At 37.4% G+C, this 18,489-nt stretch overlaps 2 protein-coding genes across 2 annotated transcripts in view; one reads left to right on the top strand and one right to left on the bottom strand.

Moving 5' to 3' along the window:
- The window catches only part of dpr11 (defective proboscis extension response 11), a 43,764-nt gene extending 30,327 nt beyond the window's left edge, over positions 1–13,437 (top strand). The window contains exons 3-7 of the mRNA XM_064684150.1: positions 731–801; positions 6,220–6,380; positions 11,404–11,612; positions 12,069–12,174; positions 12,957–13,437. Coding sequence (XP_064540220.1) covers positions 731–801; positions 6,220–6,380; positions 11,404–11,612; positions 12,069–12,174; positions 12,957–13,072 — 663 coding nt within the window. The 3' untranslated portion in view covers positions 13,073–13,437. The remainder of the gene's footprint in view (positions 1–730; positions 802–6,219; positions 6,381–11,403; positions 11,613–12,068; positions 12,175–12,956) is intronic.
- Positions 13,438–16,069: 2,632 nt separating this feature from the next.
- On the bottom strand, positions 16,070–17,216 carry LOC135429681 (uncharacterized). Its single transcript, XM_064684099.1, has 3 exons — positions 17,060–17,216; positions 16,310–16,994; positions 16,070–16,241 (listed from the first exon to the last, which is right to left on the bottom strand). Exon 2 carries the CDS (start codon positions 16,986–16,988, stop codon positions 16,320–16,322), a length of 669 nt encoding a protein of 222 aa, XP_064540169.1. The 5' UTR covers positions 16,989–16,994; positions 17,060–17,216; the 3' UTR covers positions 16,070–16,241; positions 16,310–16,319.
- Positions 17,217–18,489: the final 1,273 nt, after the last annotated feature.

The following is an 18,489-nucleotide window of genomic DNA, read 5'->3' as shown; positions in this document are numbered from 1 at the left end:
ATTTGAATTCTGCGAAAAGTGAAAAACACGTCTCAAATGAATTTTCATATAGATACTAGGAAATAAATTTGAGGGCGAAACGTCATCCACCAAATCTTCGACCCCCATTTCCACCAAGGAGGGTTGCATTTTCCAAAAAGTGCGAAACACCCCTCAAATGAATTTGAACAAAGACCTTTGAAAATAAATTTGAGGCCGATCGGATGCTAAACAAAAAAGTTACATACAAACGTTTTTCGCGATTTTTCCACACTTGCGGGTGGAATTTCCCGAAACCCCGTCTTAGCGTGCACCTACATCACATAAGGTAACTACAGTGAAAATTTCAGCTTCCTAGCTCTTACGGTTTGGGCTGTGCGTTGATCACCAATCAGTCAGTCAGTCAGTCAGGACAAACAGTTTAATATATAGAGATAAATAAATGAAAAAAAATTTTTATTTTGAAAATATTTAAAATGAATAAAAAATAAATAAATAAGACATCAAAATTTTTTAAATATTTTTAGATTTTTTGTTTTTAAAAATAAATTAAATTTTGAATAATTTATTAATGTACATTTAAAATTATTAAAAATTAAAAATTTATATTTAGTTTTTGAGCAATAATAAAGAAAATATTAAATTGATAGTTCAAATAAATTAATTAAATTTTTAACATTTTAAATCATATTAAAATTAATCTTTAAAATATGAAAATTTTAACTTATGCTTGAAACTGTTCCATTCACAGGTTAAACAGCTTGGCAACAAGTCCGTATCCTGGATACGTTTACGTGATGGCCACATACTCACGGTCGACAGGTAATTAACGAAACCCAATTATTGTCGACCAAATGAACAATTTTAATACCCAAATTCAATGTATTTGTATGAATTCGGCATCAGTTTCTGGCTTAGGAGCAGAAATTAACAAATTTTGAGTGCTGTGTGGAATATAAATGAGAATATTGAATATAGAAATTATTATTTGCTCAGATTGACGCCCAGAAGTGAATGGTAATATGCACACATATTAGCTTTGATATACATTACAAAATGTCATTTACAATTCAATCGGCTTATGAATTTATCAGCTCAATTCAGGGTATACAAAACTATCTGCATTGTTCCAGCGCTGAGCATACACTTATGAATACTAATGAATATTTAATAAAGGGCTGCAATGTGAAGCAGTTGCTCACTTCAAAGTGAAACCCCTTTTAATTACTCTGACATTTCACATTCTCTGGCTTAAGATACTTTGGCAAAAGATACAACAGACGAAGATGTGAAATTAAATTTGCAGCTCAAGTTACTTTAAGAAGAGATGCAGCTAAAGATACTTTTGCATAACGAATTCAAGATGATTTAAAAAAAGACACAGATAAAAGAGAGATGCAATATTTTTGCAGCTGAAGATACCTTTACATAATAAATGCACAAAAGATACTTAATTCTAGTACTGCTTAAAAAAATAGTAAGAGATACTTTGACAAAAAAAAAAAAACTTCACTTGAGCAAATAAAAGACACTGCTTTTATTTGCATAGACATAGTTAAGATATTTTCACATGGAACACAGAAGCAGATTAAAGAGCATTCTGGTATTTTTATAAGACTCTTGTTTTGTTTCGACTTGTGAAATTCTCTTCATAAAAAAACAATTTGCAGTAAATTGAATCAAGTGTGCCAAGTGGCAACATGTACTTCTATTTCAATCTGCGTTTCCAATAAGAAGCCAGCCAATGCGTCAGGTGGGTTCTCAATGAAGCCAGTTCTGTATGAGTGTGCATCCTATACAGGTGCGCGTGTCTCTGTATATGTGTGTGTGTGTCCAATGTCCTTCCCGTTCTGACATGCGAAGCGGAAACACAAGTGTGTGCAATTTCATTGCATTTTTTGAAATCCTGCAAAACTTTATTTCAAAGTGTCTGCGTTTTTAGCTTGGTCCTTTTTCTCCTTTTTATGCCCTGTACCCATGGGCAAAAGGGGTGTAATGTTTCTGTGTTAATGTTTGTAAAAAGGCAGCATCTTCGATCCTATAAAGTATATATTCTTGATCATAACGACAAGCTCGGTCGAAGTAGCCTGAAGATGAAGACCTTGAAGTTTATCATTTATTTTCGATATTTGCAAAATATTGATAAATATCGATTTTAAAGGAAGGTTTTGTGAGCATAAATAAAATACTATGAGAGCTAGGTAGTCCTACAATTTGTATGTAATAATGTACAAATTTCAAATACTCAACTTGTTGACTACCTCACCCCATTCCCAATAAAATTGGATTATTATTAAACGTACAGCCTTGGGCTTTGGTATGTGCACACTTTTGTATGTCATATTTAAGCACTGAAAATTTTAGAAAGATCGGACTTTAAACATTCGAGTTAATAGAGACTGTATTTGCCATATATAGTGAGGTGCGAAGGGCAGAAGAAGCACTGAGCTGCAAGAGGCGTGTGTGTGTGTGTGTGTGTGTGTGTTCATGCGTTTTTGTGTGATTGTAAAAGTAACGGCAGCTTGGCGCTGGGCTTAGGGTATCTCCTAGACGAGAGTACGTTTGCTTTTTATATTTCATCCCAGTTGCCTGCTGTTTTAGTCAACGTTTGCTGTTTTTGATTTGTGTGTGTGTGTGTGTGAGTGTGTGTGTGGGGTGTCCTGGTTGGGTAGCCAACATTTCCAGCTTATTACTTTGATAGAAAAGTAAAACCAATGAACCTTTCACATTAGATAAGGCGGCTGCCTGTTTGTCTGCCAAACGGATGAATGGCTGCGCCCGAATGAATGACTGTGTCCTCAGCAAGGATATACACACACACAAGCAGACACACACACACACACACGCACACACACACACACACACACAAGCAGGCGACTGCTTGCAACGGACTGTTGCAGCTGCAGCTGGGCAAACAGAGGACCAGTGAAATTAAGCCCAGATAGTGTGTCCTTACTGATTGCTTCCTGTGTGCCGCAGTCTGCCTTCCTGCACAGCCACTTCCGTCCTGGGTCGATTGTGTGTGCGTGTCCTTTCCTGCTCCAATGTCTTATGTCACATTTATCTAGAAAGTTTTCTTATTCTGCTGCGCTTCGCAAGATGCTCCGCTCTTCACAGCCCCTCTAGCCAGTAGCTCACATCTCACACATAATGAAAATAGATTTCAAAAAAGTTTCTGCCACTGTCACGTTGCAGTGCCAGGACTCAGTCGCCTCATCGTCCTGCAGCCTGGAATGTGCATTGTATAATAGCTCAAATGATGTGTTTACACTTTCATATAAATGTCACGTGCCTGGCGCCTTTTGTTTGCCCGCTGGACGCACCGCTTGCAATTTATTATCATCGCACAATAGATTACTTCTGTTTGCACTTGGCCCAAAGTCCACACAAAGACATAGATACACATGGAGCAACTGTCTGGCACTCGTCCTGCCTTTGCCCTGGGACTGGGTAATTACGTTCAGGTGTTGCTTGACTACTTGTTATCGGTTATCTTCACACCTGGGCTGCATGTCATTTATTTACCAGGGGGAGTACTTAATACGCAATCAGCCCAAGGACCGACGACCTTTTGTAACACTGCTCTGTAACATATTGTTGGTAATTAAGGCAAATATTTATATATGACACCTAAATGGAAACTTCTTGTGCTGGATTGTAATTCCAGTTGTAACAGGGTTCATTGCACTCTGGGCCTGTGCTTGTATTTGTACTGATTGAAATACACAGATATTTAATGCTTAAAGAAATTGACCCTAATGCGAGCCAAACTATAATTAGCATTAACATCATATGGCCGCGTTGAATGAAACCCGTATTTTTTGGTAGATTTGAGGGCCATAAAACAGAAATAGATTTTTTAACATTTTTGTACATTTTTCTAATTTTTGCATTTTTTTATTTGCATATTTTGGTAGTTGGTTGACTCTTTTCGTCATAATTTTAAATCTCGACCAACCTCAAAAAATATATATATATGAATCTGTTAGGCACATGCCTAGACTGTGAAATCCGACTTAAAATAATTTTGCTGACGAGGATTGTAGTAACTGACTTTCAAAGTAATACACCATTTGCCCTATTTATTGTCATCATAAAAACACTATTAAAAACTTGGTTAAGACCATAAAATAATAACAATATCATAAAGTTAAACTTTTTAAACATTAACATTATTTTTTTCTTTTATGACCCACCTTTGAGGAAAAAAAAGAAGAAAAACACAACAAATACCAATATGATATGCAAATTTTTACTGTTTTATTAACACGTATTTTATGTGTATTTGCTGTAGTTTTTTATGCAAAAGTGGAATTTTTTCTAGAATCAGAAACTCTTGTCGAAACTTTTTATAAAAACTTCCGTTTTTTTTTTGTTTTGTTCCTTTTGGAACGCAACATAAACTGCAGATGGAAACTTATGTTGTTACGGGTCACTTCCTGACACTTGGCTAAGAAAATTTCTAAAAAAAAAAAAAAACGAAAACATCGGACAAGAGCGAAAGAAATGCAGAGAACTACTGAGGTTTGAGGGGAAATGGAATGTTGTAAAAATATGGAAAATAATGTGGGGGAAAAGCCAACAGTGCGAGGCCAAACTTAAAAACGAGATGAAAATTATAAAGTAACTACAAAATCTGGATAAGAAATACTGCAATAGGTTGACTTTCAGTGGGCGGTGGCAGGAAGAGTAGGAGACGCCCGACGCATGGTTAAGCAAGAAGAGCTGGACTGTGGGCGGGGCGGGGCACAAAGGAAATGGTAAAAGTCATAAAATGTCGAGTTTTACGAGTGCAAAACGCAAGGGTCTAATCTGGGTTTAGTATCAAAACTTGTTAGTGCAAGGAGGACGTGCAAGAGAGAGAGAGAGAGAGAGTAAGAGAGAGGGAGAGAGAGAGAGAGAGAGAGTGAGAGAGAGGGAGGGCAAGAGATGTGTTGGGCGAGTCCGGGCAAAGTCAAAAGCTTGAAGCAGAGTGCCTAATAAGCAATGTCAACGCATGTGTGCGATGCCAGAGACCTAGGCAGTGGGGGGTGGGGTGCGTGTTGTGGCACGAACGCTTTAGTTGGTGCACTTTCAACTGGAGACGGAAGCATTTTTGCACTTTGCGCAAATGGCAGAGGGAAATTTCCGGGCGAGCGCCGCACAAAAATATTGCAACAATGACATTAAATGCAACTTATTTCAGTGGACTCCTAAACAAGCACCATCTCCCGCCCGCCGCCCACTCATTTGCATGCTGACAATTGTTGTTGTTGCAACAACTTTGTTGGCGTTTGGTGGTGGTGGTGCGGGGTGCGGGGTGCCCGTTGGCTTGGCGGGGGGCAGCTGTTTAAATGCCGCAACTAAATAACTTTGAGTGTCTTTTGAGTGGCCATTAGCAGCGGAGCTTAGCGCGTAAGTGGGCCTGTTTTTATTGCCGGTGCTGTTATTGTTGCTGTTGTTCGAGTGGGCCGCTTTCAACATGCGTCGCAGTGGCTGCCCTCGGACTCGAACAGGTTGCGTGTCCTGATTCGATACAACCTATGCAAGTCGGAAGTGTATTTACTTTGACTTTGCTAAATACCCAAAATATCTAAACACACTTTCATGTTTGAATGAATCAAGTATTTAAATACTATTATAGATAAATTTTGGAACTAAATCTTAAAGACTTTCTTAAATAGCCAACATATTGAATGAGTATTTATGTTTAATATTTATTACATATGGCTTATTTTTGACTGAATTGCGAAACTAGATCTTTGGGATCGTTAAATTTAGAAAGCTACGTATATATGTCAAAATGTATAAAAACAATTTAATTTGTTCTCCAAACAAAGTGAGTTCATGTAATATAAAATATATAATAGATAATAAATTTTGTTCAAAAGGTTCTTTAATTTAGTTTGTTATATTTAATACCTATTTATTTTTATTTTTTAATATGTATATATATTATTTTATTGAGTTGAGTTTAATATCTATAGGCTGAATTTTAAAATATTATTCCAGTGTACCATATAGAAAGACTAAAAGGCTAAAGAGTTTGTCATTCCAGCTAAGATATAAAAGACCTCAGCTTTCCTTGAAAAGAAAGGTCACTTATTTTTTTGTATACTCTTCCTTTAATAAATTAATTAAATTCATATTAAATAGCGCTTGGCCTAAGCAGCGCTGACCTTAGAGTTAAGGGCCCCTGTGCAGAAAAAATATTTAAAAACCAACCGAATTAAATGTTGCTTATAACTTCTTTTATTGCAGAGCTGTGTTCATTGCGGATCAGCGCTTTCTGGCGCTCAAACAGCCAGATAAATACTGGACGCTGCAAATCAAATATGTGCAGGCGCGGGATGCGGGCACCTACGAGTGCCAGGTCTCCACGGAGCCCAAAGTGAGCGCGCGCGTGCAGCTGCAAGTTGTTGGTAAGTGGCCACGGCCTTGGACAGGGACACGGAAACGGACACAGGCGAGAACAGGGAGAGGGGAGACGGACACGGACATGAGCTTGAGCCCAGAACTAGTTCCTGCCTCGCTGCGGGCCAGAGAGCATATTGAGTGCATGCAATTAAGGCATAATATGAAAGGTCAGGAGCAGCATTCATGCATATATATAAACACATGCATATATATGAGATAAGTATATATATCTATATATATATATATATATGTGTGTGTGTGTGTGTTTGTTTAAGGGGAAAAGTTTTTGGCCTGGTTGGGACCTTGGGCCATGGCCACGTTAGGCACGACTGGTCAGCAGCAAAGCCAGACAGTCGAAAAGAGTGTCAGTGCAAGGGGTCGGGGGTCACACATACACACACACATGCGCACACACACTTGCTTGGAGATCTTTGCATCTTTCATGCGGCTGCTGCATTCGCAATTGCTCACGAAATTGCATTTGAATTGCGGTGCCTGCTGCATTTCCATTCAAACGCTTTTTTTGACCAGAAATTTTTACCAAGTTTTTTAACGAGAAAACTTTTGTGTTAGCTTCACTTCTTGGGTTTGTTAGGCGCACACAAACGCACGGAGGCACACTTGAGGCCCGGACTAAAAAAGTTAATTAAATTTCATGTTTGCACACACAAAACACACATAAACGCACACACTACCAAATTGACCAGGGTAAACGCCTTTGGGGTAAAATAAAATTGGACTCGAGCATGTGTATTGCTCACTTGTAATTGACAATAAATGCCTCGAAGAATAATTGAATGAAAGAAAACCTGTGCACAATTTTGTTACCCAAGATATTTCGGTTAAAAGGCAGCAGCTGTTTCGTTTAATAGCAACTAATTGGACATGGTTCAAGAAAATGTCTCAGGTTAATAGTAATTCCCTTTATTTGGCAAGAAGCTTAATTTTTAAAATTAGGTTTTATTAGCTTCAAGATATTTTAAAAATAATAAATAAAATATATCAAAATATTTGTTGGCTGGCTCGAGGTCCGTGTTTGTAAAGACAAACAATGAAAACAATTTTATTTAATACTTTGCCTCCGATATATTTCGGTTGCACATCGGCAAACCGTCTTCAGGGCAATTATTTTACACGTCTGCGCTTTTTGACGTGGAGATTGATACCGATACATTTCCCTTAATTTCTATATATTTTTCATTATAGTATTTATAATACCATTTATTAATTATTTTTATATACTATAAGCACAGCGCTGCAATTTTTCAATATAAATATCTAAACAATTCTTGAAACTAAAGAAAAGATCCACTCTTTTTAAATATATTTTATTTATTTTGCCAAGAATCGGACAACAATTTTAGCTATTGAAAGACAGGTATATATATATTGTATATAGATGCCGCGCTTAGTTCCACACTGATAGCCAAATTGAATATAGTTTCATACAAAACACTTAAACTTTGATAGACTGGGATAAAGAGAAAAACGTAACATACAAAAAATAACATAAGGATACGACGCTCGTAAAGGCTGCAGGAAGAGCGCAGACTCGATAATGCGCTGCCAAAAGTGATTTTCGCATTTCCAGTTCAGCTAATTTGTATGCTAAGCACTTGCCCCAAAGTGTGTGTGCGCGCGTGTGTGTGCGTGTGTAGCAAGCCAGCGGCAGCGTGACTAACAGCGGGACGCCACTGTAATATGACTGCGGCGCCCAACAGGTATGCCAGCGAATGGGCAACTCGTGCCAAATGCTCGACAAAGCTTGACGGGCAGGCATAAAGGGTGTGTTAAGGTGGCGAGGGGGAGCGGGGTGGTGTAAATTATGTATGCGCGGCCACATTTTGCGTTAATCTAACGACAAGTTGAACGCATAAAGGATTTCGATGCGTGCCCAAAACCGAGTGCGGAATACAATAGAATTTGGTTGCTGCCGCCGGAGTGGGTTCTGGTGCGGAAGGGGGGTCTCTAGCCTTTAGCCTTTTGCTATTTGGGAAGCTGCTTTCTTGGCCAGCAACCGGCTCAGCGAACCATTATTTGCAGTCATTTGGCACAGCGCCGGCAACTCGTGGTCCAAGTTGGCTTTGTCTGGCTGCAAGCTGGGTCTCCTTTTTTGCTTGGGTTGTGTGTTTTCCCACTCGGCTGCCATAACCATTATCGGCAGCACCTAGTTCCCTGTTTGCCCAGTGCTCCTTTGCTTCCTTCTCCTTTATTCTCTGTTTTTTTCTCGTATCTCTCTTTCTCTCCCTCTCCCTCTGTCGGGTTTTTTGATTTTGTGCCTTGCCATGTAATTTGTATTTATTGCATCGTTTTGTCTGTGCAAACGACTAAAACTCCCTTTGCATGTTGTCGATTTGAGTCGTCCCTCCTCCCCCCTTCCCCCCTCTACTAGCACCTCTTTAGCAGTGCCTGCCCAATTTCCAATGTATTTTATGCTTGGTTCCGTTTCTTCTGGCCTGATGCTTGATTTCTGAGCCCTCTTGGCCATTGGCTCGTTGGGGTAATGGGATCGTAGTTTTCGGTCAATTTGTTATGCCAATGCGAGTGTGTATGTGTGTGTGTGTGTGTATCTCTGTGCACGTGTGTGTGTGAGTGAATTTGTTTTTTTTTATTGGTTAAAATGTCAGTTTCTTTGGTTTTGGCTCATTTACTTGATGTTTTGCTCGCACAATGGCCAACTACAGCTTAGGGACTGACAGCGAAATAATGAATGAATAATGAAAAACATCTCTATAATTAACAAATGTTATACTAGGGCATGCTTTGTATTCGAACAAGTAATTAAATATTTAATTAATTAGTTTTCTATATAATGATTTTATTAAAAAAACTCGTATCTTTAATCTTTTTAATGTTGGTATGCATACAACCAAAAGCTTTTGACGCACAAAATTCAATTTTGGCCCATTGTGCGTTAATGTACACTCACATTTAGCCACACACCCACACAAACCCACACACAAACACACACACACGCACACTCATTGGCGTTGAATGAATATATTTTTTTCTGCATCATTGAACGACAAACTAGATTTGGTTTTATGAGATTTGTTTTCTGCTCATCTCGTTGGTTTTCCAGCTTCTGCTGCCCCAACTTACCCTCTATCAACCATCTCCCTCCCTTAATTTTTTGTGATTCTCATTCATTTACAGGACTTGGCTCTGTTCGTCTGCTTATTTAATTTGCTGCTAATCTTGTATAGCCAAAGCCAATTTTTTGTGGCCTGGTGCTGCGCGTTTCTTTTTTCTGTTGCTTTCGGTTTTTATCTCGCCATCGAAAGTGACAATTCCGCAGTAATGTTTACGGCCAGACGCAGCAGCCTCTGCACCCAGACGGACTGCACATTTCAAACTTAACTAATTTCCCTAAAAGCATTTTGCCATAAACCCAATTAATTTAAGTTAGTGTAATTCGTTTCACACTATATGCCAGGCCCTGCCCCGCCTCACTGTGCAGTTCCCCTTCCCAATTTGTGCCCTTTGTTCAGTTGAGAATTAGTGAAATTGTGTTTACCGCCTTTGAAAGTTTCTTTTATTTTATCTTCACTTGCGGTTTCGTGGTTTCCGTTTATCACCTCACCATCTCTATATTTCCATAGGTCTTTTTTCGCTAGAGCATTGTTATCGCGGCTTGTTCTTTAAGCTAAAACTACATTAAGAATCCTTTTATGTTAGAATATTAATTATTTTCTAATTACCTTGCGACCATATCGTGAAATACGGCTTGCTTATTTTAAGCAAAAGGTTTTTTCCATGTTTTTCAACATTTTAGAAAATTGGTATTTAAAAAACAGCATTTAATATGTTTCTAGAGGAATCAGCAAAAATATGAGAAAATATTTCCAAATAGAGATAAGTACGGGAAAGAAACTTCGATTTTATTCTGTTATATCTCTAAACAGACTTTTAGCATCCCATCCCGTTTTAACTATAACCCACCCGTCATGATGGCCGTCATGCACACACTGCTTCTATAGGGTAAGCCCTTAATAGACTTTGAACTCTGAGAACTTTGACAAAAATGCATTCTTATAAAGCAAACAATTTTTGAAAGGGCTTAAATTCTAAAACTATTTATGGGTTTCATATTAGATACTCTATCTGTTAAATTTTGAGAAGAGAAGCCCAATGCCTACAATACATTTTAGTATATGCAAACACTCAAAACTGCCGGAGAACAAATGTACAGAATGAACTGGGTTTGGGACTGGGATTGGGTCTGGGACTGGGACTTGGGGTTAAGGGACTTTGGCTAATAATATTGCATACGCTTTTAGCTGCGGCGCGCATCTAAAAGTCAAGCAACTGGAAAACTAACATGCACAACACGACGATTTTGACAAGCTGACACAGTTTGGTGTCAAACCAAAAGCAAAGAGCCCGCACACGCACACAGCAATACACACACACAGAGACACACACTCATACACATGCGGGCAGACAGCATTTTGTGCAAATTCTCAGCGCATTCATTTTGAACAGTTTTGTATGACTAGCAGCAGTGAAAACCCCGCCGTATACGTGATTTTGTCGAATTCGTAAGCGCACGTCGCCGTTGGCCAGCTTGTGGCAGGGGCAGGGGCAGGGTCCAGGGGCACAGCTCGTGTGATGTATAAATGTATGTAGCCAGCGATTCGAACTTACGTCTATGTATTTTTTATAGCATACGAACTCGCATTTTGACACAACTTGCAACATGTAACTGACTGAGGCATAGTTTGTTATGCACGTGCGTGTATCCAGTGTGTGTGTGTGTGCGTGCGTGTGTATGTGGGGGTACCTGCTGGAACCAGTAAGTGAAAAATTGAAAAGTAGATTTGCCCCACCCCCAACCCCAAGGAATAGGTGCGCAGATTTACGTGCGCGACATGACTAGCAGCTGTTAATTCAATAGATTAACGCCAATGTCACAATTTCACACAGACACGCGCCGCATTTTCCATTGGGCTTCACTCATAATGAACATCATCATCATCAACATCATAATGCTCATCATGGCGTTTTCCTTGTCTTGCTTCGTTACAGTTCCTCGCACCGAAATACTCGGCGAACCGGATCGCTATGTCAAAGCCGGCAGCAATGTGGTCCTACGCTGCATTGTGCGCGGCGCCTTGGAGCCGCCAACGTTCATCATGTGGTACCATGGAGCCGAGCAGCTGGCTGCGGATTCGCGTCGCCATCGCACGCAATTGGATCCGAATCTGCCAGAGGCCAGCGGTGAGGGTCAGAGCACGGTGAGTTCTGCCAATTGTTCCCTTGTTGATTTTAATTTAATTACACTTGATTTCAAATTGCTTCTCGACGTTTCCGTGCCTGGGTCCCTGTTCGTCTCCGTGTCCGTCCGTGTGTCCGTCGTGCGTTCGAGCAAAATTACAATATTATATCATACAAGTCGCATTTATGTCACATTCCTGCCACGCCCCAAATGCCATTCAAGGCAAATTTTGTGAATAGCTGAAAATTAGAGCTGCCCTTTTGACAACGTGACTCCGCGCACTCGTTAAATATTTAGCCAACGTGTCAGAATAGAACTTGTCATAAACGTGGCTCAAACCTGCCATTACCATAGCTTTTTATGTTTCTCCTATTTTCCTTCAGTTCTTTCAGGCAAGTTTTCAGACTTGGCGATAAATAGCGAGTTTTTCTTTATTATATCTAAAAATTTGCATTTCTATTTCTGCTCGTTTCAGATCGGCTCATTAATCATCGAGTCGGCCAAGAAGCGTGACACAGGCAATTACACTTGTAGCCCGTCAAACAGTCCCAGTGCGACGGTAACACTCAACATTATAAATGGTAAGTCCTGGTGGATGAATATGTTTACGTAACATTAATATATATCAAAGACTACGAGATGGCGAATCTTTAAAAACGTTTTTCTTAACTGAAATCAGGGATTTTTTGCATTCTGTAAAATTAAACTAATTACAATTAATATTATTATTATTAAATGAACTTAACTTTTAATTCAAATAAAAATTTTTTTTATTTATTTAAGTTTTTGTACAAAATTTTTAATTATTTTTATTTTGTTTCGTATATTGTATACCAATAAATAACAATTTTTGTTGTATTTTCAAATATGGAATACAAATATGGAAGTATAATAGAAGTTAAACTAAAAAAAAAAATTGAATTATAATTTTTTGTTCTTATCCGAAAAATTGGAATATAAACCGTAGTCTAATGAAAGTTAAGCTTATAAAACGAATAAATTAATTAATGACAATAAAATAAGTAAAAAAATATAAGAATTTGTTTTAATTATGTTATTAAACAAATTTTTATATATTTTTCATTTATAATTATTTGTATTTTATTTTATTGCATTTTTTTTATTCCTCATTTATTTATTTTTGTTTTTATTCTATTTTGTATAGATAAGATTTCTTATTGCATTCCAATTTCATGAAACGATTGAAATAAGAAAATTTAAATTTTAGGAGCAGTATACCATAAAAAAAGGCGTCTATTTATTTCTACTTTGACCATAATTGTTTATATTTTAGCAAAGATAATATTTCTGATTCTTTGCATTTTCATATCAATCTGATCCTGAATTATTATGACAATTTTAGGGGAATCATCGGCTTCGGCTGTGACGTCATCCGCACCCATCACACGTGCGTACACCCTGGGCATCCTGGCTTTGCTCCTCAGCGTTATCCTGATTGGGGCAGGACATCGCACATGACAAGTTGAGGCTGGAAGCAAACAGCAACTGATTTAAGCTAAAAACGAAAAGTAGCAGCAGCTGCGAGTCGAAGCAAAAATAATAAGTGCAGCCAACAAAAATTATAAATTAATAAAAAGCAAAATCGAGCAGCAAACGATGCCATACAAAAATATTTAAAAAAAAAATAGTGCATGTTGTAAGCTAGTTGATTTTATCTGCTAACTAATAAAATAAGCATTGAAAAAAAAAACACGACCCAGAAAAACTGTGGAGGAAACGAAGTAAACAGGAGTAAAAACAAGAGTGTTTGACAAGCTAAAAGTATGCAAATAAATTGTAAGTACTACAAGCTCTAAGCAACTAGTCGTAAAACCTTAGAGCTAAGACAAATATATATATATTTGTATATATATATATATATAATATATATATATATATATATATATTTATATATATACTTATAATACCTACATGCATGCATTTATATATATTTAGCTGATTCGGCATTTGGTTGTCGTCTTTGTTGTATTGGCAAATATGTGTCTATGTGTATGTGTGTTTGCATAAATGCATAAACGTAAATATTGACGCAACATCAAATGAAATTGCATCGGATATTCTTATCAGCCAGTGCATGGCTATTTGGACAGACAACGACTCCAGCTACAATCGAATAAAAAATAATATTTGATATTTGGCCATGCAGTTGGACAACAGAAATGAATTTTCATTGCAAAATATTTACAAGTATGGCCAAGAGGAACAGAAAGCGGGGAGCCCGCTGCATTATTCAAAAAGCTATCAAATGTCCTTTGCCTTGTTTGTCTTCAATAGAATTTGCTGCATTCCAATTGAAACATTTGAAAAACTGAAACACAGTGAATTTCGTTTAGAAACAAAAATATTCAACTAAACTTTCAAAACGATTGAAACCTGTTCAGCAAAATTATTAAGAAACATTTTAGTGAAATGAACTGCATTTTAAATGCTTTTTCATACAATGCAAATGCATTACAAAAGCTTTATAAATATAATTTAACTTTGTTTTGTCGTAAATCCAACGATATTTACATGTGTTCTGTTCCATAACTCAACTCAATTTATGTTATGTTTGTCAAGTCATAAATACATAAAATATTTTGCAAGCTCTTATCAAACAAAAAATAAACTCAAAAATTAACATAAACAAGGAAAATATAATTTAAAAGATAACATTTTCAAAATAATTGATTGAGAGACTCGCATCAATTTGTACGTAGCATTAAGGCTTAACTGTATATACAACTGTATTGTGTAATGTAAAACCAGCATGTAAATTAATTGATTATACACATATAAAACATATTTAAAATACCATACATACATACACATATATGGCACACGAAGAGTTAGTACGCAGAGTATTCAACTTGCATTTAAAAGGTCACGAAAAAACAACTCGCAAAGTTAATCGGGTAAAAAATGCATTGTGCAATAGCAGACGAGTTGCATAAATTCATATTTATTTATACACTCAACGCCATTTGATAATTAGGCGAGTTAAGGCATAAACAAAAAATAATAAAAGCAATATACGAAAATGTAATAACAATTTAATTGCGACAACAGAAAGCCATAAAATTACCCAGTTCCATACAAATAAAAAGTCGCTGGCGTTGTATTTCAGTTGGTTTTTATCTGAGCGCAGCAATTGCAATTAAGTTGAATACCAAAACAAGAGCCGAATGCTAAGAAGCCAAAAAGCTAATACGCGGAAAATACAATAAACGCTTAATTGCAATTAGTCGCTGTGACAGAACTTAAAGTCCAAATAATCGAATGTGCATTAATTATACTCAATATAAATAAATATACATATATACATGTGTGTGTGTGTGTCTGTGGCGTCACGGCGTATGAGTGACCTGACCTGTCGGTCATTAATAAAATCCAACCACAAGCAGCTGCGACTAAATGGGGCAACAACACTGTGGTCAACAGCCTGTGGCGCCACGCAATTTCCTTTTCCTTTCATTCTTTTTTTCTCTCGGCAAATAATCACGCATCAAATGTTTGCGGTCTCTGCGGTCAGCCGTCTTTGAGCTGCAGCAAACAAGTTTAAAACTTTTAACCCGTCCGTTTTTTTTATTTCGAACAGCAATTCGCTTAATTGAGCCCCTTTCCAACCCCCAACCCACTTTAATTCCCACAGATAGTTAACTATTTAATCCAACCAAACGTTTAAATGTTGAGCCATGAATTTTAGCCCGTAAGTCGATAGTCGTATGAATAGCTATATAATACTATTAAACGAAATCAAAATACATTTCTAAGTCCTTAAGTGTTTTTTCATAAAACTAATTAAAACGTGACGCAAGGCCAGCCTAGTCACAGCTACTTAATTAAACTAAACCCTTAATAATCGTAAAAACGTAACGTAATCAAAGCAAGGCAAATGGAAAACAGAAATAAAATTAACTAAAAGGCAAAACTGAATTCGTTTCAGTGCATTAGCAAAATGTTAAACTACTTAATTGTAAATATAAACATAAATATATATATCTATCTATATATGCCTCATTGAAAGGAAGGGCATAATACGAAGATACATTTTTAAACATACATATACACTATACATATACATATGCAGTTATAGCGAAACTAACGTTAAGTACCAACTAATAACAACAACAACAACAAGAAAGAACAACGTACTTATATGTAAACGAAAATAAACTATGTGAAAACTCTCAACGGAGAAAATTTATTGCATTAAATAAATAATAATCTGAATATCTCGCAAAGGCCATTTATTTTTACTGCACTTGTTTTAGTGTGATTTAATTTATCAAAATTGTTGTTATTAGTTACCATTAATTTAGAGTTATTTTTATTTATTTTTAATTCTTAATGAATTTAATATTATTTTCTCATATTTTTTTTTATATATTTTTGTTTTGGTTTGTTTTTCGTTTTCAGACTTGGGGTTGGGACCACCGACCCCTAAACTGCTCTCATTAACTCAGGTAGGATGTCTTTTTAATTATAAATATTTATTTCAGTCATAAATAAAGTGAAGAGCAAAACAAACAGAATTCACCAAGTCAACAAAATATAAAAATAATATTATTGTGCTGAAAAGAGCTTAAAAATAAATCCCGGAAAATGTGCCAACCCATATACATAACTCAACCGCCTGCTGATTCTCCTGCAAAAAAAAAAAAAAAAAACAAAATCAATTACCAAGCGTTATCCAAGCAAAACAGAAATACTTACAGAATAATTGCTAAATTGAAGTTTCATTGACTGGCAGCAGAGATTGCGAGATGGACTCAATGATGATCTCGCGCGACTGCACGGTTAGGGAGCGGCCGCGCACGACCATGGTCATTTTGGCATTGTTGACGCCACGTGCCACCAGCTGGCCGACGGCATAGGCCATCACCCGGCCGGTCTCGCGCTGCATGGCTATGGCCGGCACCAGGCTGAAGATGACCGGCTCAATGCTCTCGCCATTCTCCTCGAGCGGATTGACTATGGCCTGGGCCAGCTTGTGGGCAATGGCGTATATGAACTCCTCGTCGACTTTGACGCCGGGATCGCAATTCTCGACCGCACTTGTGAGCAGGCGTCGCGTTATGTCGGCAATGTCTATGGTACAGGCCAGCTTCATGAGACGGCCGTTCTTATTCGCGGGCAGCTCCCAAATTGTACTCGAAATCGATTTGTAAATGCCACGCTGTGTGGCTGCATCCACGTCGATGAGAGTCACAAATTCGCCAATATCATAGTTTTGTATGCCAATTGAATCGCCATTTTGGTCGGCCGCCTCGGGATGGGTGCCCAAGTTCTCGTAGAGCCCATGGATGTGCCACTCGAGCGTGGGCTTAAACGGCAATGCTATGGAAGTGCTCGACGTCGACTCCAGCTCCAAATCGGGTAAGTTCTCAGTCATTTTTACCTTGGGATTTAAACAACTTTTTGTAAGTCTTCCGTTGCTCACATCTTGCTTCGTGGTGCACTCACTTGTTATATAATGGATATATATGCTTGATCAAGCAGTTCAGATTCTCTATGGTTTTACGGAATCACAGTTTAAATTCTCTTAAAACGACAACAACAAAAATAATATATCCAAATCAATTAATTTATTGCCTGCTATGACTTAGCAATCATTTTTGTGAAGTTTTTTTGTGTGACTGGCAATTATCGATGACAAGTTATCGATATTTATTTTATGAGACAGTGGCTTATAAGAAATTTTAATCGTTATTCGATATTTTGTCCAACAGTTACTTCGCGAAATTTAAAATATATTGATTTGTTTTCCATGTTTCACAATATTTCATTGAGTTTTAGCCTTTTTCTAGGTAAATTTGGATGTTTTAATGAGCTAGCTAATCAAGCTATTTTAAGTACATTGGCTTCAGCTAGTTTTTAAAGCAGTAAAAATATATTGGGTTCAAATACGTTTTTCTTTTTGATTGAAACTATTCTGGTAAAAAAAATTATGTTGGATGAAAAATTAGTTATGTTTACCTGCTGACTTTTGAACTGCATTTCAATGCTCCGAGTTAGCTTCCATTCAAATGCAGAGCAGTTTCAAGCCTTGACCCAACTCTTCCGTTCGGAATACATATATACTTATTTGTGGGATGTTTATTTTCTTCAATTTCAAACTGTGGGCCTGCTGGAAACGCGTAAAAAATGCGCATATGCATAAGTGCGCATAGAGCTATTAGACAGACGTGTGTGTGCACTTACTATATAAACTACATATAAATGTCCTGGCAATGCGACAAGTTTGGCCAAGGACGTTGGGAATCAATGCACTGAAACAAGGTCGAAAATTGTCAAAAGGATGCATTCCAAATTTCTATTAGCAGGGCGAATCGCCGTGTTTCCCCAGTTGGAATTGGGTATATGCACTTTCTGATGAACTATGTAACGCTCAGGCAATATTTTACTTCGCACTCAAATCAATGTTAGCCGACTTTGTATTCTTCAACCGTTCACCTTCTATTGCGAACTTTACTTTTAAGGGTATTCGTAGCTGCGGTTTGAACCATTCACTTTTTTTTGATCTGATTGAATGGTATGCTAACGCCATTGATTGAATGAAATTGAAGCAGTTTGATTGAAAAATGCAATAAAAGAAAAGCGAACCAAAAAGTTTAAATTAAATGCTGTTCGAAAAGCACCAAAACAAGGACAACCAATGGGACAAAAGTTTGTGGAGGTCGCCGAAATGCAGCCTTTGAGAAATTGAAAACGTACGCAAAAAAAAAAAAAGAATGAGTGCTTAGTTAAATACAGTAAGTGTACGGTAGACAACAAACATTGTCTATAAGAATGTTTGGAATATTTCAGCATTTGAAATTATCTACGCTTTTTCCAGTTTCAGACAGCTTTTCCGCTGTCTCGCCAAATTCTCAGATATTAATTTAAATCATTTG

This window comes from Drosophila montana, unplaced genomic scaffold (assembly GCF_035044405.1).
Source record: "Drosophila montana isolate Dmon_TW-CO22-7 unplaced genomic scaffold, ASM3504440v1 contig_2669_1, whole genome shotgun sequence".
Taxonomy (NCBI): domain Eukaryota; kingdom Metazoa; phylum Arthropoda; class Insecta; order Diptera; family Drosophilidae; genus Drosophila; species Drosophila montana.
This window is presented reverse-complemented; position numbering and strand designations above follow the sequence as displayed.

Excerpts from the sequence above, each read along its gene's own strand:
- LOC135429681 (XM_064684099.1), bottom strand. The coding sequence starts at position 16,988 with ATGACTGAGAACTTACCCGATTTGGAGCTGGAGTCGACGTCGAGCACT.